Here is a 21,927-nt window from a genome sequence, read left to right on the forward strand (position 1 = left end):
CAATTGTTTTCATTACACTCCAATAATCCATCCATGTAATATTATAATTCGTAATAATAATTAATAATAATGATAATTATTACATTACAACTCGTCTTCTCTAGATCGGGACGTAAATACGCTTGACATGTTCAATCAACTAATAACTACTGTAAATCCTTTATTTGATCCTAGAGATTTCTATGAAACCCAAATACCGCAAATTATATCGTCTGGGGAACGGAATTAATCAATTTAAATTCAGTTCAAATGTTTTAATATCCACAACCTTGATAAGCAGTTAGGCCAATAACAACAGTTCAACATTATTCATTGTTGATGCAAAAATATATCTTTTTTATACTTATTTGCGGACGGAACTGCTGATGAGTTTACTACCAACATTTGATTTTAATTGTCAAACAGATGCAATGCATTCTTGTATTCGGACGCAATCAGAGCGAGGTATTAATGAAAACGACAATGAATGGAGCTGCATGAAAGAAAGTGGCTTTGGTGTACTGGCTGATCTTTATGATTAATTTAGATATAGACATTAGAATCACGCAAGCTGCAATAGGGGTTGTCCAGTAAAACAATTGGAAACGCAATCAAGAGCAAGCTTTAGTCATTTTCTTTGACAGAAAAGGCGATGGTTATCCATCCGTTCGTCAGTTTCTATGTAGAAAAAAAAAAACAGAAAAGTTGACGATTTTTCATACATTTGCATGAGTATCAGTTGATGATGTGCATAACATTAACGGGGGTTTGATTGCTCAGTGGGTAAAGCGTAACATTATTATTTAAAAATGTGCCACCACCAACGCGAACTACTTATTACGTTTCCATAAAAAAAAACTATAATGCAGCCATTCAATCCAGCCACCGGGTAACTTGATTTGACGTGATCCGGAGAATTGCCGCCTCAAGCGCACCGCATGCTTGCTGCAGTTTATGGCGTCAGAATTGGCATTGCAAAATCAAAACTTATTAGAATTTTAAACAATTTTGCAACTCCAGAAAGCGATTCGTCAGTCCCGCTGTACCCACGCATCACCACACCGGTGCACCCTTTCGAATCCACTGCGCTTGAAGCGCAATCTCGGAACCCCGCGGATTGCATCGAATGAAATTGAAAACAAAATGGAAGAAGTGCACACCACAACGAACGGTGGGCACGATTACTAGACGGGCGACTTGTCGACCCGTTGATGACGAAATGCGTGGTGAAATGGAAAGCATCCTCCAAACAGTAGGAAAAACTAAGGGAAAAGCCCCGGCAATTGAGCCCCGGTGACCAAAAGTACACTCGGTAGGTTCAGTATGTTCGGGAGGGAGTATGTTCGTGGGTGGACCGACCAACCCACCCAAGCAGGGCGACCCGGCCAACGAATTCGCTAGCGTGTGCCTCAACACTCACACCTACGCTCAGCCATGCGGACGAAACGTTTGTCGCAAGCCGCACAGCGCACCCCACTGTTATTGCAGCTGCTGCATGGTGTGGGATGGACGGACGGACGGACGCGCGGTGTTCATTGGCCCTGGAGTGGCAGAGATTATGTAAAGCATCTCCGCCGCTAGCAGTCAGTGGGAATACCAAGTCTTGCCCCATATCCCTGTTCTGTGCCGCAGATTCAAATTTGAGCAAGGAAATGAGATGACATGGAATGGATCAAATTACACTCTAGGCTGGCTACAAGGTTGGCTTTACTTTGGATCAACTACGTTATGTTTAGCAATAATGTTATTCTCGGTGATTCGTTGGAAACTTATGTCACAGACCTGTGGCTCAAGCGAACTGTACTACATCTAGCGGGATTCGTAGACCCTTCCATCTGCTGATAGCCCCTTTGTAACGGTTTAAGGTTTGTAAAGTTTGAATTCCGCTCACCTTTGCGCATCGTGCACTTTTACATTCAAATGCAACGTTGATGTAGTCAGGCGGTGTAGATGTTGCGATTTCATCCCAGTAACTCAAATGCCCGATTGCGAATCGCTGGAGCGCGCCTGCTTACGGCAAACCTTGCGCATTCAGCTACTTCTACTCCTACTACTACTACTACTACGCTAACTAGTGCTGGTGCTAGTACTGGACTCCTTTCACTTCGCGAGTTTTAGTTCATATGCAGATTCCTTCTGTTCAGCAGCTGCTTACGCCATCGATACGTTGGTGCATTTTCTCATCGTTAGAATTGTGTGGGGTTCGTGATACAACGGTTTCGGATTTCGATCTTGCTCAGATTGCCTCAAACATTCTCTTTCCGCCACAGTATGGCGTCGGTAATGAATCATTTGATTAGACCCCTTCACAGAAAGGCGGTGGCATCGTTAGTAATGACTTCACCTGGATGTAGGAATCATGATGATTCACACTTCTCACACGAATGCGTCGATCGCAATTCCGACACAACACGTAACAGTATAACTCATCGCTTATAGATCACAAAGTAACATAGTTGTACAACAATCGCTTGGCGGCACGTTTTAAAATAAGAAACTTTCTTACTGATCATCCATACATCTTGACAAACAACTGCGTAACTGCGTTCAGCGTATTCAACGAAACGCCGGTAGAAACATATGTATATCGATGCATATCATACGATCAGGTTGAATGTGTGGTTGGGATTCTGAGATCACGGCTGCTGTTATCTTGGTACCATTTTTCGTACGAACGGCAGGTTCAACACAAAATACCAATACAATGCACTTCTATGACCGATCGGTAGAATGGCGTTCGTAAATTTCTAAACCGCTCTCTGCTGAAACGAGTTGCAAAAATGAAACTGAACGGTAGAAGTCGTCTGCTGAGCGGCAGTCGATCTTTCTGATACTCAGCTTCTTCGTCTTTCATCCATATTCGAAATTCAAGCTCATGCATAGGCATGCACCGCGGGGCTGTTAGCCGACTCCAATAAAGGCGTAAAACAGAGAGGTAGAAAAGAGAAGAGAAAAAGCGAGCGAGATAGAAGGAAGGAATGGGAGGGGCGGGGGGGGGGGTGTGTGTGTGTGTGTGTGGAAGGGAATGCAACCCAAGAGCAAAATTGAAACTGCAGGGAGCTAAATCTCATCCAAGCCTGACAATAGTAGGGGCTAAAAGCAACGTAAAAAATATTCGAGGGAACCAGAAATGACTAATATAAAGAACGAAGATAAATTCGAGGTGGTTGATACAACATTCGAATTTGAACTTTGTTTCAACAATTCATCACTATAACTATAATATTTCACCCCTAATATCCTAAGCTATGGTTTGGAAATTTACTGATCATGCAATTTATTGTGGAACTTTAATTACGGTTATCAAACATCACGAAATCTCTTGGATGTTTGAAAAAATAAAAGAAAGAAAAAACAGCAGCAGACAAGTGCCCCAACATTGGGCTTGGAAAAATTGGCGAAAGAAACAATATTAAATGGCACCACTGTACCAGGTGAACACGGTCCACTTATGCGCAGAAGGCTGCTGCTAGTAGGAAACAGGGACGGAAGCATAAGCGGCGCAGCGTAAAAAACCGGTTCCAAAATGAAAGTAAAAGTTGAACGCATAAAAAACCGTAGATAAAACGGAAGGAAAGTAAAGGCAAAGATTCGGCACAGTCGCACCGGATCGCCTACTGTGGACCGTGGACCAATATGTGCCCCCATTTATTTGTTTTTTTTTTATTAAAAAAGAGAGAAGTAAGGACAACGAGCGAAATTAACACAGAAGGGGAAAAGATCATAACAGTGTTAGCATTGAAAACAGAAAAGCATAAAAATCTTATAAGCTGTAACCGGTGCGACAAGGACATTTCGACCTGAACAGTCGAATGGCTCTTGAAAGTCAACTGCTCTGGTTTAGGAAGGCCACCCATCTTCCCTGCGATAGCGAAGAGTGTGTGCGTATGATATTGCCTTGAAATTGTGGCTGACGAACGGTACAGAAAAGGAACTATATTATTAGCTGCTAGAAGATAGGTAGGGTTTTTGGTAGTGGCGCTACTTTTCCCTTTTTTCCTTACTGTACATTGTGATCCAGCATGTCAGCAACCGTGGAAGATATGGCAAAGCAAACATTTTTCGCTTCAATGGACGGTGAGGGTCGCGTGCGCACTCCGAGTGCTGTCAGGAAAGTTCAAAATTTTCTAAAATTCCGTTTCGATGTTATTCATTTTCGTAGACAGCCGTAGGATTTCTTTGCTGCACTAACGACCGGCCTTATGCGAAACCTCCGGTCGGTTAAGTACATAAAATAGTGTTACAATTTATCCATTTGCCTTATCCAACTGGTGATGGCATCAATCGAGGTGTAGATTCCGAGGAGCCGCTAGGTTTGCTGTTTGCATCGTATTTCCGTTGAAGTCTTTAGATGCTTGGTGCAACTAACCGGAAGTGCTTGAAATTTCGACGATTGATGGCTGAAACCGGCATCCGATGCACGCAATGCCGGCGATGTTGTTTCCGTGTTTTTGTTCACTAGTCTTTCGCCAAAGAGCAGTAGGTAGAGCAACCCAATTGGCGAGCAGAATTACTACACACCAAACAATTTCTATTGTTTTCCTCATCGTAATCGTCAACGTAGTGACTCTATCAAGACAACATGTTGAATTTCATCGCGAATTTTAAAGGAATGGTATTAAGGTTTTGCAGAATGGCATTAAGTTTTCCCGAGCACGGGCAGTGCAAGGATAAATCAAAACTTAACAAAAAAAAAACAATACCACTGCATAAACTCGCCAGGTGCTAGTTACACGGAAAGGAGATAAGGAATGCTGTTGATCGCGCACAGTGTCGTTCCCCGAGCTTATAACCAACCTCTTGCCCTACTGATGTCGCGGTGCAAAGCCGAACAACATTAGTCGTAGATCTGCGTCGCGCGCAAATCGAAAAGAAAAAGATAAATCCCTTGGCGCACACCTTGTAAACAAATTGGTTCCCACATGGGCTGACTCGGCCAAGCGCGACTGTGTTGGTTGCGGAAAGTCGAACTTACGCGTGTGTTACGAAACGTTGTGGGGCGCGCGGCTCTGTGAATTGTTGGTGTGTCTACTTGCGTGTGTAGGTTCCGAGAGGCTGAACGGCTTGAAAGTTAGCGACGGAAAAGAGAAAGGAAACTAAGATTACAAAATATGCCGATTGGAACCTGACCTATCGATGCTGGACTCTTGAAGGGGAGGGGGGGGGGGGGGTAGGAAGGCGGAGGGGGTGGATCAGTAGAGTAGGCGACGTAGACGGAGAGTGGGGTGGTTGAAGGGATGGAGATGTTTGTAGATGTAGAAGCCCATGACTACCTCGGGCGACCCGAACTAGGCAGAGTGGGGGCACAAGAAAACGGCATAGATTTCTCTGTGTGTCTATGTATGCTCCGGTGACACGTTCTATTCGAGAGAAATATCACACGACAGAGAGAGAGAGAGAGAGAAAGAAAGAGAGAGAGAGAGAGAGAGAGAGAGAGAGAGAGAGAGAGAGAGGAGAGAACAACCTTGGTGGTCATGGTGGAGACGCACGGAATTTGTATTTGTTGCCGTTACTACCGCTATTGTAGTGTTTCAGTTTCGTATAGACCGGAGTAGATCGAAAAAAATGAAAGTCTCTAGCTATGATCCCACTCCTCGTAACAGTCGTTGGCTTTTAGAACTGGAAGTGGGGAAGCCGTGGGTATACTACACACACCAGTGGGGCAAACAGGGCGGGAATGATCACTTTTCATTTTTATTTTTTGTATGAATGGACTCATGAAACATCTGTTGGAGAAATTCCTCTAATATACTACACAGCATGTTTTATTCCATCGTTGTACTTTGTCACGATAGAATTCACTTTACCGCCGATATGTGTGCCTGTTGTTCCTAGTAAACAAACAAAACGACGTATTGCAGCTATTCTTTGCATGTATGCAATATGCAAAAAAAAAAACATAACAGACGACAAAGAAACTCTATCATCATCCCTTATTTCATAGTGCAGAAGTGTATATGTAGCGTATGCATATCAACTTCAGACCGGAATGATCTCCTGGCATACTGTATAAGTCTGGTACTTTTGACTGACAACTTGTTGAACAGTCCCCGCAAGTAGTTCAGTAGTATTCGGTAGGTGCCAAGGCATAACGACATTTATTGCTAACGGTAATTGATTCGCTGAGCTACAACATCGGCCTAAATTCGATGCACTAACCCGCAGGCCTTTGAACAGAGGAACTTACCTCCAAGCATTTAAATACCGCTTCTTGTAGTCTGGTTACAGCGTAGAATATTTCGAGGAGCGTCCGATGACGTTCTCTGCCCAGTGCAACGGTGCTTTGATGTTGGATGTTCTTTCGTTCGTTGATCTGCACACGATCCGTCCCGGCCGTAGATTGCGGAATGTTGTTTCTTTGGAAAATCTGGCCTTATCGGTGGAAATCGTATCGATTGTTGGGTCTTTGGATGGTTGCCTTACGTCGATGGTGTACGGTGGGACACATATCTTGGGAATGTTACTCTGACCCGCTGACTTGAGGGCAGAACGGATTTGCGATGAATTTGTCGCTTTTTTTGATATCTGCTGATCGCTACGAGTTGAGATGAAGAAAAACAAAAACAAAAAGCAATCATGTGAATTCCAGATTTAGTACCATTGATGAAATGTAATTTTCAACTACTGTCCGTTCTCACGCTCTCTCTCTCAATCTCAACGTTCACTTCTCATCACTATCACTCATCATCAGCCTGTGGCATGCAACCGGTGTCTTACCACTAACTGTTGTTCATCATCAGAGTGCGAAGAATGTACAATATACAATTTTAAACTACACAAAGGTAGCAGTCAGCGAAGTTAGTGACAGAAACGCGCTAAATACAATGTTTGCAAGTAGTGTCCAAGTCCTTCTCTGAACACAGTTGCGCTGTGGTAATGAATCGACTATACTATAACTATTCTTTTTAGCATAATGGTGGGACTTCTACGAGATTTGTCTAAAATAGCTTCACCCCATTCTACATTCTCCCTTCCTAAATCCATCTCCATCATATTACGTGCGTTACCGCTTGCATTGTTTGTAACCGATGGCGTGTAACGTAATAATCCAACGACTATTTGGGCCAACCAATAGTCCGCCGAATGAACTCCCTCAATCATCGGTATGCCCCTATGGGCTTGTTGGCCCAGCCCTTGTACTATATTTTGGATAACTGAGGTATACATAATTTTGCACTTTTTGCAATTTTTCACATACCATCGCATGGTATAAAGTAACTGAAAAGTAATCCCTTTTCCAGAGTGTTTAGAACGTGGCAACGGCCAGTGTCTAGTTGATCGATCGAGGAACACGGAGGTGATCCACTTAGCATAAAAAAAAAATAACAATAATAAATACAAAGCTGGGCTCTTTTGTTTTATTGTTCCCAAACTAGATGACAGAATGGCGTAGGTTGCCGAGTAGATGGTAGCAGATTGGCATGTGTGTGTGTGTGTGTGAATGAGTTGATTAGAAAAATGATCAAGGCACCAGAGCGTGAGCGAAAGGGTGCGGTAAGCAATCGCACTTCAATTCATTTCTTTCCTAATACTAAAATTCCTCTCCACCAGTGACTGTTGTACAACGGCCCCAACATACACTCAGCGAATCGTGAGATTGACAATCGAAATCGTGCGGGCTGGCAAACGCTCGGTAACATGCGAATGTTACGCAACGCTCGTAGCTAGGCCATTACGCGATAGCCATCCATTCTTATACAAAGCGATCGATCGGCTATGAGAATCTCTAATGCTTTCTATCTACAACAGAGCAGCATGGATTGAAACTGCTAAGCGGAACAATCCAATTTCTGCCACTCAGCCTCCAGCGCGCACCAGTTTGGTGGATGAAAAATCTAGTTTAGTTGGTGGAAGTGGCGGAAACGAATCGATTTCCAGCTTCATACAGGCCTTGAACCGTTGTTGTTTAACGGAACAGCAAACAGCGCATCACGCATTGCTACAAGAACAACAGGCGGAAATACGGACGATTTAACAATAGCTCAACGAAAACGAGTCTCTAACCGTCCACCTTTACAGTTCGAAACGTGTAATAGTTATGATGCAAAGTTGAGCTTGACTAACACAAACAAATAGTCTTATGCAATGTAAAAGATATTTCTATGAACATTTCACGCCATAATGTAGGCCTGTCTTGAAACGAACGGCGACGAACAGCTGACAAAACAGCAGATGGGATTGTGATTCGTTTTTTGTTTCTCCGCCGCACTTTGTTTACTGGAAACATTGGGATAGCAGTAGTAAACCGTATTTTTCCTACAATGCCTATGGGCTATTTCGATGAATTTGTCGAATAATGATGATTCGTTTTACGAAATGTTTCCGTGATTCCACAAAAAAAAAGAAAACAGTTCTTACGGTTGCGCTCGAGACAAAATCATATGTTTTCTCAGTTATCTGCGAAAATCGATAAGAAAGCGAATGGCTGGTGTCGAACAGCAGCGAAGAAAGCACTACATTCATTGCCCACCTTTGCTCACGACGCACCCCACCTTATAACTGTTCGGCAGTAGATTTTTTTCTCTATTATCAGTTGTAGACATGGTGGAATTTGGGGACAATCGTCGCTTGGTGGCTCACGATAACAGATAACAGAATGGAATCATACAACCTGCAACGCGGCGGAGTGAATATAGATTTGTTGAAGAAATTTGTGCTATACGTCAAACTTTGTAATGATAGTTCCTGATGTCTGTTACAAATGCAATCTTTAATAAAAGCTTCCAAGCATGCGGATAAAACGCTTCCATATTCGACGTGAACCGGTGTGAATCCACTTAGCTAGATGTAATTGGTCGATTGCTGTGGGACAACAGTAGTGAAATCTTTTAAGGAAGTCTTGGCGCTGTTTTCGACGTATTAAATGTAGTATAAGATAAAGCTGACGCGGCCATGGTGCCGCCAACGATAAAAACATTGCTCGATGAGCACGTCCCAGATCAAAGCCAACCTGATTGGAAGCAAGCGAAAGGAGCAGCCTTCGATCCAATGAAGATCAGTAAACTTTTGCGAAGTAAGCTCACGTCGAACGAGTTGAGGTTCCTGTAAAGTGTTTTGAACGAACGTGCGTTACTGTAGGTAAATAAATTTTGGTTTATGATGTTTCGCATGCTTTATTGCATTGTTATATGCACGCAATTATCAAAGTTACTATGTAATCTATACTTCTCGCGCTCGTATAAGGAAGCAAAACATTCCACTCATCCATTCTATTCACCACCACATCAGTTCACGAACTGCATCGGTTAGCTTTACAAACTCAAGGGCAGGTGGGCGAGAAGAGGCCGATACATTGCAGTGATCAATGGAAATCATTGTAACAAGCACAGGCATTGATTGTGCGTTTAGTAGTTGTGTGCCAGGCCAACATGTTTCGCGATGTACAGCATGTGCGGAAGGCACGGAGTGATCGTGATTTGAGAAGAAAAAATGTACGATTGATGCAGTTTCATCAACTGGCAGACACTCAGATCTTATCCAATAGGAACGTGTAATAGACTTCCTTGGCTAGCGGCTTGGCATCGAAGGTTAAAGTAACGATCGTTACTTACTTCCAGCGCGATGCTGCCCAGTGCTTAGTAGATGGCATCACCGCTGAAGGGATGATGCAATAAGCTATATGAGACAGTAATTTTGCAGTGCTTTTCGCATTGTTTCCTTTCCAACCGTGGGTAGTTTTTTTACATCGGCTTTTACCCTTCGTTAAGATTGTGATACTTTTTGCCGATCTAAACCCACATTGCCATTGATCTCTTGAAATATACTCTCTTGAATGAACTGATAACATAGGATGCTGGAACCGTTGTTAAAGCGTTTTTCGTGTTTAACCGCATTCCGCATACGGCAAACGGGGCAACTGTGGGACAAGCATGGTTTTGGATGGCAGCAACGCACAATACGCTTATCGTGCACCTTAACCAGCGCGGGTTTTAGCGATAAGACGATTGCTTAAAGATAAATAAATTTCACCTTGAAGCTTAAATTTGGTTCGGACTTGTTCGGTTTCACTTCAGCTTTATCCTTTGCCAGACAATTGCTATGATGATCGTTGGTGCACTGTTATACGAACGCCTTCGATTCAAACTCATAATTCACGTAATTAGTCGCCAACTAACATACTGCTTTCTCAGAGACTTCTTCAGTGTTTCTGTTCGACTCGTGAAGACTACTCCATTTTGCTAGATTACAACGGCGCGCAACAGTCAGTTTTTGGCGCATGGCGCACACACAACAGGAAACTGTCCAAGATTGGGCGGTGGTACTGGGCGGAAACGCGCGTTTGTAACCATAATCGCGGCACGCTGTTCAGCAATAACACCATCGGGCACCTTAACAATACGCGCACCAACACTCTCACACACTCTGCCAACGTCTCCGGCTGGTCATAAATGCGGCTGCCTTTGGCTGGCTGGGCTACCAGCTGGTGCTGGTAATCTGTCATTTTAGGAAGTTTTGTCACATTCCACTATCTCTCAAGGTGATTGGTGCGTTGAAGCAACGGCTCGTGTGTGTGGTTTCAGGGTTGTTTTTTTTTTTTTGAATTGCGCTTACGTTCACGTTGCGCCACGCTTTCACACTATCGACCACCGCAAAGACATTTCAGGTGTTTTTTTTTCTGTATCCTCCATGCTACTGGGCTATTGAAACTGACTCTTTTTCTTTTCTTTTTTTTTTTCGTTAACTCCATTCCGTCACATGACTCGTCATATGCTCTAGGCACGTGTCATGTTCATTTTTCGCTGTCTCAGAAATCTTTACCATGAGTGGTTTTTCTTGAAAAACATTGGCTACCAGTCTTGTGGCGCGACGAAAAGGCAATTCTATAAGTGATTCCACAGCACAATCTTGTGCTGTTGACTTAGGGCCAAACAACGACATCAGGGCTCCGAAGCTACCAATCTTCACTCGATTCGTCTCGCTCCCTAGCCTGACAGTCTGGTCAGCATGATTAGTCAACTTGCCATGGTTTTGATCGTGTGTGAACGCGTTCGACCTAAATTCCCCAAATTGTGCACGCCATGAGCTGCATCTGTGTTCGATAGTAGTGCACCAGCTGCACGTTGAGTGACGTTTTTGATCTGATGATCTGTATGCATACATACAACGGCGCGAGCGAAGTGAAGTGAAGTGAAGAGAGTGAGTGAGTGAGTGAGTGAGTATGAGAGAAAACGAGAAGGTGATAGATAGGGAGAGAGTGTGTGAAACCTAGAGATAGGGGTAGTGTGGGGTGGCGATGGTGGGGGCATCGAAAAAAAATCTTCCATCCTAGAACTGGCATCATTTCTCACATTCATCTGTTAGCTAAGGACGGAGTGTTGCAATCATTACTAGCGCTGAACGTTGAGACACGAGCTGGCGAGTTCGATCGTGTGTCTCGATTTCGTACCAACCATAGCAATGTCAGTCATCATACGGTACGGCATGGATGGCCCGGGGTTGGGCAGATTTAATTATTGCATCTTGCATATTTCACTACGGTTGATCTTGTCCACAGCGACACGAATTGGTTCACATCGATACACTTCTTTCTTTGACCCATCTTACTAGTGACCTGCTGGTGCGTCTACCTGAACCACGGTTACATTACAAGTTTACTCTTTCATGTGTTGAACACCAAACCGAAGCTATTAAACGGAACACTCATTCGACAAAGCCCGTTTTCCAGGACAAGTCATTTCCAAATTGTTTTTTTGCTCTATTTTTTGCCTCATGTATCCAGGAACGGAAAAAATATTAGTCAAATGGGTTTAAACATACACAAATGGGTTCAATGGGGTATTTCGGGGCTTCCCTACATTTTATAATTGACTTGAATATAGTTTGAATATAATCAAAAGGAGGAGGATTAAAACTATTGGTCCCGACCTTTCACTTTCATGAGTAGATATTTTTAAAAGTGTTCGTTCTCCCTTTTCCATGTTTATTATTTTGAATTACAATCATGCGGAGAAAAACCGCTCGGTGAGTAGATTAAACGATGGCATATCAGTTAAGCCAGAACTAGCCGTTCGGTTTTTCCAACATTTAAAAATGCAAGCTTGCTGGACATTGCGGACAAATGCGAGGAAAACCATTCTGTCCCTTATCGAGTTTGCACGTCAACGAACTCACCAGCAAAGCATGCTAGGAATCTTAGGCAAGAATTGGCCGTCGACCATATCGTCAAACGGATGTGCAATGTAGAGAATATTCCGAAGGATTTTTGTTTGATGAAAATGATTCAAAGTCCCAATAATGATCTTACGGAATCAGCCTGTCGCCGAAACACGCACTGATCTAACGAAACTATTGTGATTGTGAAAAAAATCAAGTTTCCTCTTTTGAGCAACCGTGAGTCGATATCTGTCCGCATACGCTATCTGTCCACCTCGCCTGGTTTAGCAGGACCTATGCCTCTATCTACCGCTGATAGACGAACTCGGCACATTGGCTCTCACTTATAATTATATCTTTTACCTTTGCATGCACAAAATCGTCACTGCATGTTTGAGCTGTGCCCTGCTTCTATGAGCTTCTAGCGTATCGTGATTCCTGAAGCAAAAATTAAACGCACCAGCTCTGTCCTCATCTAGCCCTGCCTGACAGCGTACCACATAAATCACACCTCAAAATCACAAGTCACTAGCGCAACAGATGTACGCGATCGCAAGGATCGCCCTGCACACACTGGCTTTGCAGAATCAGCAGGACGACAATAATATCGGTCAATTACTTGTGGCTTGGTCGAACAGCATGGTCAAAGGTTTGCACCAGGGGTTGTCGTCTGCGGCCGTGGACAATTTGTGAAATTTAATTTTAATTATTAATAACGGAGACTGACCCGGCTGCCAGCTACGGAGTGTGCACCGGTGAGCCTCCTAGGTATTTGCCTGATGTCAGCACTGTGTACCGTGCGTTTACAGCTCTTCCTGGTTAACGCGGGTCGTGCAGTATCGCCGATTTGGCACCGATTTCGTTCGTGTTGCCTTCTTAAATGACAGCTTCTTCATGACTTCTTCACGACGATTGGCCAAATCGCTCCGGCCGAAAGCAACAAGTCGAGGCAAATGTTTTTATCTTATCTTTCCGTAGGGCATGCAAAAATAGCAATATTAGCAAACAACTGCTTGCATCAGCTTATTTCATGTTTTTTTTGTTTTTGGAGAAATTGTAAACCAGCGAATGTTGCTCGCTCGCAGTTCCAATGATCGCAGGCTATCAAACAAAACGTGAACTCTACACGTTCACTCTTTTAAGTGGAAAACGGTTGTGGCTTGCGCATACGTTGTATTTCGTACGTAAATCCGGTAGAAGACGAGCGAAGGCAAAGCCATCAACAATAATCAGACGGTATACGGTGTCGGTGGTAACGCTTATTTCACGCCATAGAAGAGTAAAACTAAAATGTAAAAGGACAGGAAATGGTTCTCACTTTCACCTATTACGATCAACAGGGAAAAGTAAGGGTAGAAAGAAGTAGAAAAGTGAATCGCATTGCAAGTGATCATGATGCAGACGATCCGGCAAGAAAAAAAAGAACATCGTTCGCCTCACAACTACACAACACAGCACAGTTTCCACAACACGCACACATCACTGGAAGCGTATCGAACCGAAATGACAAAACCAAAACTAGGTGAAGGGAGCACTTAGCGCGACCGACTACTCGGAATGGACTCGGTAAAAGAATTGAAATGTTAAGCCATGTGGACAGACCAGAGTGGTGGAGGAACGCTATAGCTCTAGCACGATGTTACAGCTACAGCCAGAATGGAAGGTGCTGAGAATGCAGAACGTTCGCGTAGAACAACAGCTGCTAGCTAGAGCTAGAATCAGAGTTGGATCGGTAGCTGTGAACTAAAATGCTACAAAAAATAGCATAAACCGAAGCGAAAATGAAAAACGAAATCATCACAGTATACGAAACGGGGTAAATGGAGTCAAGTAAATACGGTTTAACCTAGTTCAGTCCCCAACAATCGTGGAGCTGTGCGTGCATGCTATGGAGCATTGAAGTGTGAGTGTGACGCTGTGTGTGTGTGTGTGTGTGTGTGTGCAGATGGAGGGGGCCATGTGTCACTCGAACGTCCCACCTAGGACCACCACGCATCTCGGAGCATCTCACGTGCGAAAGAAAGAAAAGTGAAGGGTGAAAGGAGGAAGTGAGAGCAAGCGGCAAGCCCCCTACTCTCTCCACCACTCCAACGTTCACGATCGGTTTCGGAGGGGGAGTAAATGAAAGAAGACGATCTCCCTGTTCCGAAGCAACTGAACTGGGTCGAACGAGAGGAATGAGTTTTAGGCAAAGAACCAGTGGAAGGTAGGTAGGGCGGGATGGATGGAGAGAGGAGATTGAATGGACGATCATAGTAAAGATCAGCAGCTGAGTGCGAAAGTGACGGATTCGATTTCGGGCGTTCGAGCACACTCACATACCAGCACACTGAAAGATGCTGGTTCCCCCGGCACAGGCAAAAGGGTTCAGCGAGGTTATTGGGGCGGACGAATGGTGACTGGTTTCGAAGGGTAGCGCACAAGCGCTGGCGGCGTGAGGGGCGAAAAGATCAAGGTATTTTACACACAGCGTAGCACAGCGGTTGGAACGAACGGCGGACGTCGCGTATGAAATTTATGCTCGTTGCATAATCGTTTCACTTTCGATTCATCAGCGCCAGCGCCGTTGTCCCAGGCTTCGGTAACGGTGACGGAGGTCATGGCGTTGTTGGTGGTAGTGGTGGAGGTGGTGGTGGAGGTGGTGGTGGTAGTGGTGGTGGTAGTACAACATTGCATCGTAGCAGCAACAGCAGCGTTAAATGCGAGTCTGGCGCTTGGACACACCGGTGATGTCGAATTTCGAATGCTAGTAAATTGCGTTACCGAGCGCCCGTCGCAACAAGCGAGTACAGTAGGCTATACTCCACGCTATATCGGAGGTGCCTAAGTTTTGTACGCTTGGTTTTCCAGCACATATCCATCTGCTGGTGTTAATATGTAACAAAATCCTACCTAGCTACAATACAATCAAAGCAACCACATCAGTTAGTGGTCCGTCGTGTAGAAAATTGGAAATTCTTTTTAATAGCGAAAACTATACCATTATATATAAATAATATCTAGGGTTTATGTATACTAGCGATCCATTGTTCCCGTAGCGTTATTTTGAAAGTGCGACCATTATTTGATTGTTTCAAAACTTGGTCGCTTGCAATGCTGATTGTCACATGTGCCTATTCTGCGAGGAGGTGCGAGAGGTTGCATAATCTTCCGTTTCCCTCTCCTTCTTCTTCTCTCTCTCTCTCTCTCTCTTTCTCTCTCTCTCTCTCTCTCTCGCTTTCTCTCACACTTTCCTCCTCTTATCTTTCGCTCTTTTCTCCGTGGAGTCGACGATCATGCTCATCAATTGCATATCAATCCTCAAATGTCTCATGGCAACATAACACCGTCTCAGCGTCTGCTGCACCATCTTCTGTTGCGTCAACGATTCGCCCTCGCTGATGGTCGGATCGTGAGAAAACTTCATCGACTACACGTTGGAGACTGTGGGGGGTTTTGGACAAAAGAGCTGCCACAGATGCCAGTAATGTTGCTGATGATGCTGCTATAGCATTGAGACGATTTCCTACGATGCCTCAGTTGACCGTCCGTGCGCGTGAGGCAGGGCTGATCAAGTGAGTAAGCGAGCATTGTTTTTTCCTAGTAAATTATTTGAACGAATTTTTCTGGACACTTTTTATTTAATTTCGTGTCGAATTGTCATATTTTAATGTCTAGCTATTCATTGCTAGTTGTTATTGCTGCGCTAATCAGTAGAACTATGTGAATCAGTTCCAGACCTATCATGATCCTGTTTTGGCGACGTCCAACGAACAACGAAGCTTTACGAATAGAATCTGTCCTATGCCTCTGTTAGTCTATTTGTAACTTGAGTGAGTGCTGTTGGTGTTGCCGAATGCTCACTGCTATCCAATATTACGGTAAAGGTAAATAAAAAAGCACTGAAGTTAATTCGGTAAAGCAGACTTAGGAATGTAGTCTAATATAGGCACAACCCAGTTGCTATCCGAACCTCTTTAAGAAGCTAGCGGACCTGTAACCGGCCAACAGACCAGATGGTTTTGAAAACGAAGAAGCATAAATCCAACAACATCAGCGAGCGAAGACGGGTTGCTAGATAAGACATGTTGTAATGGTGCTTTCACACCTTATCATACAACCTATCTGGTTGAAACTAGCTGCCAGGGGGCAGACCAGTCCGTGCCAAGGCCATGGCGTACGAGGTGCGTACGTATAACGTTGAATGTAGTAGAACATCTCTCGCTGTAGCAAAGTATTGCGACACCAGCATAATACCAGCTAAATCGACCGGTACCGCACTCGGTTCCCTTATATTCTTTGGTCATTGAATGTTTGGGCTCCAGCAATGCTCTTACTGTTAATAGGAAAAATACAAAAATTGACTAATGTCGTTGATTTCCTTCGCTTATCAATTCCAATTTCTCATCCACTCACACGTCGTCCGGGAAGGTTGTGTCGATGTTTGACCTATATACATTGTCCGTTTCATTGTCAGTCGACACTATTTAATTCTTTCTTATAGCACCTACAAATGTCGCTAAAGATGGTAACGCCAAAGATTTCCCAATCACGTCACGATTCAGGCCCCGCATTGGGCGGCAGTTGAAGGTTCTGCCTAAAAACCAAACGTGATCTTTGAAAACCAAACGGTCACATACTGTTCCGCGTGTGAGGTTGAAGTCGCGTACGGTGGGAGGTTTATGTAAATAGACGCGTTGCACGCACAACTGCTGGCCTTCAAACATTCGAAACTCCCAAATCTAGGAAACCCTGGAGATTACCAAGTACCAAGTGAAGTATCTCGACCTGATGTGCCAGAGTTATGAAGTAACTATATTTTAATGGACTATTTTAAAGGTTTAATCTAATAATCAAATGCAAAAACATATTATCAAAATAATTCAGACATTAAAAAAAAGCAAATAAACAGTACAATCGGTTATCGATTGCCAACTGGGCCACGTGCGCCAGGCGCATAAAAATGAGGAATCGGGTTAATTATGCACAAGGTTGTTACAATGGTGATGCTACATCAGCATCAATATCTACCTTTACGCTGCCAATAAGCGAAGGCGATATTGGATTGCGTCGATACTGTGACAGTCCATAAGCTGCGGCTTTAGAAGAACTAGAAAACTATTTTGGAACGGCCAACGGCCTCACGACTTGATGCCTTACGATCGACTATGGTCACTTGACTTTGAATGTGGCAAGGTCGCTGCTGTTGATTTACGAAATTAGTGATTCGGCTTGTAGAAGCGGGTCGTTGCCTACGTGCCACTGTTGCCCAAGTGCGCGTGAATGAGTTGAACGCATGGTCCGCAGGAGAAATGTTCGTTGTATGGGTTACAGTCAAAGCATGCGATTATTTCGTGACACTTTGTAGTCAACTTTGTTGAATTTTATTGTGTCAACAAAACACCACTCATACTACAATTAAAAAAATGGTTCTGAATTCTGTGCACAAAATGAACAACTCATTATTAACTCATGTGTTAAGCTGATCGTGCTGAATGATTGAAATAAATAATCAAGCCTTCAAAACACTACGTTGTATGGAAAGGTGAAGATTGTGTAAATCGAACATAAATCATGTCTGATGGAAGTGATACCTGCTAAGAACTTCCCTCTTTGATGGAGCATCACAATGGTTTTTCTAGGGCAAGCGCACCAAAGGAAGCTGACATAATGTAGGAGTATTACGCGAAAGAAAGTGAACTCTCCCTCCACGAGTTAGTAGTGAAAGTACGTACTTGAAAATTTCACTCAAAAGCTGTTCATGTTACAGCACCCCCTCCCCCTCCCCCTCCCTCTCACTCTCCCTCCCTGCCCCTATCCATCATCACGGAGTCGCCAACAAAAAGATCGAGTGAAATGAAGGAAGCGTAGAGAGGAGGGCGGACGATCTGGCCGCATTACGTGAGTTAGTCTTATGCAACGGCGATCTTTCAGATGAAAGCGAAAGCACGCACACTGGTTTACTCCAACATACACATACGTATACTGGCGTAAAGACACGACCGCGACCACGCGCCACTCGAGCTGATTATGTTTGGCCCGGTTCGCTTCACAGAGAAAGTGGATTATTAGCGAAGGTTAAACCATACAAAGCCGGACGGAACCAGTCCCTCGCAACCCAACTCGGTTCAGCTGAAACGCCGCCGTCAAAGTTACGTCGATCGCTCTCCTCTGTCTGCAGGTCTGTCCTTTCGAAACATTGAATTGTTTGCCTAACTGCCCTTCCTTCCTTTGTCACGGCTGCTCGCCTCTATCGCAACGCACACCACTCTTCCTGTCCGTTTAAACCGATGAACCAAAAGCTTCACCTTTTCGCGCTCTACTAACCACTCACGTTGCATTTCCAAACAAGGTCACCAATTTCAATAGCGTTTATACTAATATTTATATCTTTTACTGGCTTACCTTTTTTCTATTATTATTAGAAAATCGGGAACTAACAAAAAGGGAAACCATCATTTGGTTTAATTTTCGACTATTTCGATTAGAACGATAGGCACATGTACCACTGACATGCAATTTTGAGTATGGAAAACATTTTACCATTTTTTTCTCTGCCAGAGTTTTTACCACGCGCCTTATTTATCAACCATTTTCTCATAGCTCCTGTGGCTTTCCTTACCAGCGTTCAAACGGTTTTCGTTGTGTTTGTGTACAATTTGGAAAACGGACAGGGAAAATAAGGGAAATAGGCAAGGAAGGTTGGGCTCTATACGTAAGGGCTGGGCTCTGTACGCAAGGGGTGTGGTGTGTAAGGATAGCGGGTACCCTCTGTCGTGCCAACTGCATCTCGCGGGGGATATGTATTTCCTGCACCCTATGGAGTCCAGCATCACATACATATAATAGCGGCGCAGGACAACCCACTGTACAAGAAATTTTCTTCAAGTAGAAATTATTAGCCATCGATTCGGCAAGGATTACAATCAAACCATCGCTTTGAATAGTTTCGACACGTTCACTTCAATTGTATAGAGATCAGCAGACCATAGTCTATAAAAAAAATCAAAAAGAAGATTTTCTACTATCCCATTAAAAAGCATTGAAACGATTGTTTATCCAACGTAAATAGCAGTGATTAACTTTGTACAAAAAAAAAAACGCTTTTGTATTGTTTTACGTAGTACTTTGAATTTAAATGGATATCCTTTTAAAGCCTTTTGGTGAGTTGTTGTGCTTCCCCCGTTCGTTGAAACAAGGATTCTCATTGCCTAGTAACAATTTAACAATAGCTTTATCAAGAAACTCAACCAAAGACGTTCCAAGGCTACAGTTCTGACAGTGTTTTTATCGGTTTTTACAGCAGCCGTAGCCGTGGATTTTAAATTGCTTTCTTGGCCATTTCGCACCTTCAAGGTTATGTGTCAAACAGACAAACCCGTAGCTCTTAACCCCATAACGCAGGTGCTGATTAAAGTTTGTGGTGAAAGATTAGAAAAATGGTTCAAAAAAATAAACAATGAATGCAAATAGGGGTCTGTGGCAATCCGCTGTAAGTGCTTGCGAGAATAAATTTAGTGGCCACTATATTGATCGTTGCTGATGAATCGTCCTAGATTGTGATTTATACCATTATAGAACAATATTATTTTATCAATATGTTTGCGCGGAACACTAACACAATAATATTTCATATCACTCATTTGAAACGTTACTTGAACAATTCTTTGACAGGATATTGCGATGAAAGAAATTTGTAAAACAATACTATGTATAAAGTCATGTTGGAATCGTTGTTTTTCAACAAAAGATGTAAGTAATTCATGTCTGTAAAACCACAGTAGTATAATCACAATCGTTATTTGGCGCATTTTCATGGTTTGAATTCAATGTTTTATGTAATTACTTTGGAGAAACTTAACACGCGGAAACGGCGCAACTTTTTACTGCCTGCAATTTTAGAGTTCAATACATCCTCTGGATCAAATGGGGTGCATTAAGTGCTAATTCATATGTAAAACATTGTGCTCGTGTAAATTCAAGCTTCTCGTGTTTGTTGTGTAGGCAATTGTGATATTTAGGATTTCATTGTTTTGGCACCATTTTTTATACAGCTTGTCACCCTTTAGTACATCGCTTTTCCGATGACTTCAAACCATGTTTTTGCTCATTCGACCGCTTCTTTCATGATACTGTTTGCTCGATTCGTTTGCGTAATCATCTCGTAGCGCATGCAACTTTGCCATTAATTCGCTTACAACGCACACTTTCACCATATTTCACGGTTTCTGCGATATGGCCTTTTTCCGTTACCGTACCGTCGATTCTCACTTAATTCTTTTCGGTTTGATTTATAGGATTGTTCGATGAAATTAGCCTAGTGTGCACAAATAACGGGTTTCTTTTTCGCTGAGACATAATAACAAAAACCTATGGTTTAGGCAGAAATTGAATGCCGAACAAAAGGGAGCAAAACACGAAACTATGAATTCACAAGACACTCACCCCAAGAATGGAAGCACTTTTTTGATCCTCTTTCTCTTCCTATACCTGCCGACGATTGCTCCCTTCTTTCACTGATTTTTGCACTTTAGAAGCAAACGCAAGCATTCTATAATCGATTCTTCACTACAAAAGTGTTGCAAGGCGTCACTGATGGTTTCATACACTGACCAGCATGTTATATAGGCCTATAGCACTACAATAAAATACTGTATAAGATTGATCGATCATCGAGACAGTAAAGATCTATTGCACCGATAGCTGATATACACACGTGTTTTAATCTTCACTAAGCTCTGCGCGGCGGATTTTGTGGGTAAAGCTTCAAAAAGTATACCACTATCAACACTTGTCACCATTTGCCTTCTACTCAGAATGAAGGATAACTCGCGCAGCTATAGGACAATTGCGACCGGAAGCAAACACATCAAGAGCGTCCGCAGCATTGACTTGACGCGTAAACAGCAGACAGCATCCAACAGCAACAGAGGAATGGAGTTGGTCAACTAACCCAAAACGCGCACACACACCGATTCGAAGAGGGACGGCGCAGCTCAAATCTGCTCAGGAATCAGATTCAGGAAGTTTGGAAAAGGCACCATTGAAAGCGCGCAATTCGGTTAGCTCCGTTCGTCGCTTAAGACACCAACCACCAAACAACTCTCAAAGTCCGCACCGGAGCGTCCCCGCCATTGGAAATTGCTTTTGTGAACACCGAGTTGCTCACGTCAGTAACACGAGAGCGTAAAACGAAGTGAGATGAGCCGAACGGAGAACCGACAGTCGACGACACGATCCAATGAACAATAATGAACAACTTCCGAACTCTTTCTAGTGCTCATGAACCGATTTCAAATCGGAATAGCCTCTAAATTCCCCCAAGGCCTGTCTTTTATGTTCGTGAGTGAACCCCATGTGGCGAAGTGCGCTGTCCGAACCCCTGAACTGAACAATGAACCGAATGAATAATAATAAATGACGACTGAAAGGAGAACTGTGGAAAGAAGTATGCACACACATTTTTCTGGCTAAACATTTCCAAAATATTTTCGGTGACCGTATCAGACTCCTCTGTTACATTACACTGAGTCACTGTTCGTCTTCAATATTGCTGATCGGATATGAAGATTCCATTCGATCCAAATTTTTTGCGTAACATTATTTAAATATTATTAGAATTTGAATTGAGAAATTGAACTCAAAAGCCTCAACTACCAAATCACCAATGGTGCATTGATCAAAACTGTATGGAAAGGAGCTGACGGAGTGGTGAGCGAGCACACCTCACCGTGGCCGGGAACGAAAGATCTTTCTTCAGCTCAACCTTCATCAAGATAGGCTTCATTTCTCTAAAGAAATTGGTTGGGAAAACCTGATGGAACCGCGTTTGCGACTTGGTTTTGAATCATTCATTGATATTCATTCGGTTCATTG

General features: G+C 43.4%; 1 protein-coding gene across 6 annotated transcripts in view; it reads right to left on the reverse strand.

Moving 5' to 3' along the window:
* LOC125956198 (transcription factor Ken 1) overlaps nt 1-21,175 on the reverse strand; it is a 31,952-nt gene extending 10,777 nt beyond the window's left edge. The window contains exons 1-3 of one of the 6 annotated variants that reach the window (XM_049687812.1): nt 21,005-21,175; nt 20,497-20,689; nt 6,167-6,514 (exon numbers count right to left, since the gene is read on the reverse strand). In XM_049687812.1, coding sequence (XP_049543769.1) covers nt 6,167-6,176 — 10 coding nt within the window. In that variant the 5' untranslated portion in view covers nt 6,177-6,514; nt 20,497-20,689; nt 21,005-21,175. Of the gene's footprint in view, nt 1-1,870; nt 2,303-2,323; nt 3,116-6,166; nt 6,515-18,456; nt 19,045-20,496; nt 20,703-20,849 lie in introns of those variants that run through there. The other 5 variants (XM_049687813.1, XM_049687814.1, XM_049687815.1 and 2 more) reach the window with 5 other exon arrangements.
* Between the last annotated feature and the right edge of the window lie 752 nt (nt 21,176-21,927).

This window comes from Anopheles darlingi, chromosome 3 (assembly GCF_943734745.1).
Source record: "Anopheles darlingi chromosome 3, idAnoDarlMG_H_01, whole genome shotgun sequence".
NCBI classification, from domain to species: Eukaryota; Metazoa; Arthropoda; class Insecta; order Diptera; family Culicidae; genus Anopheles; species Anopheles darlingi.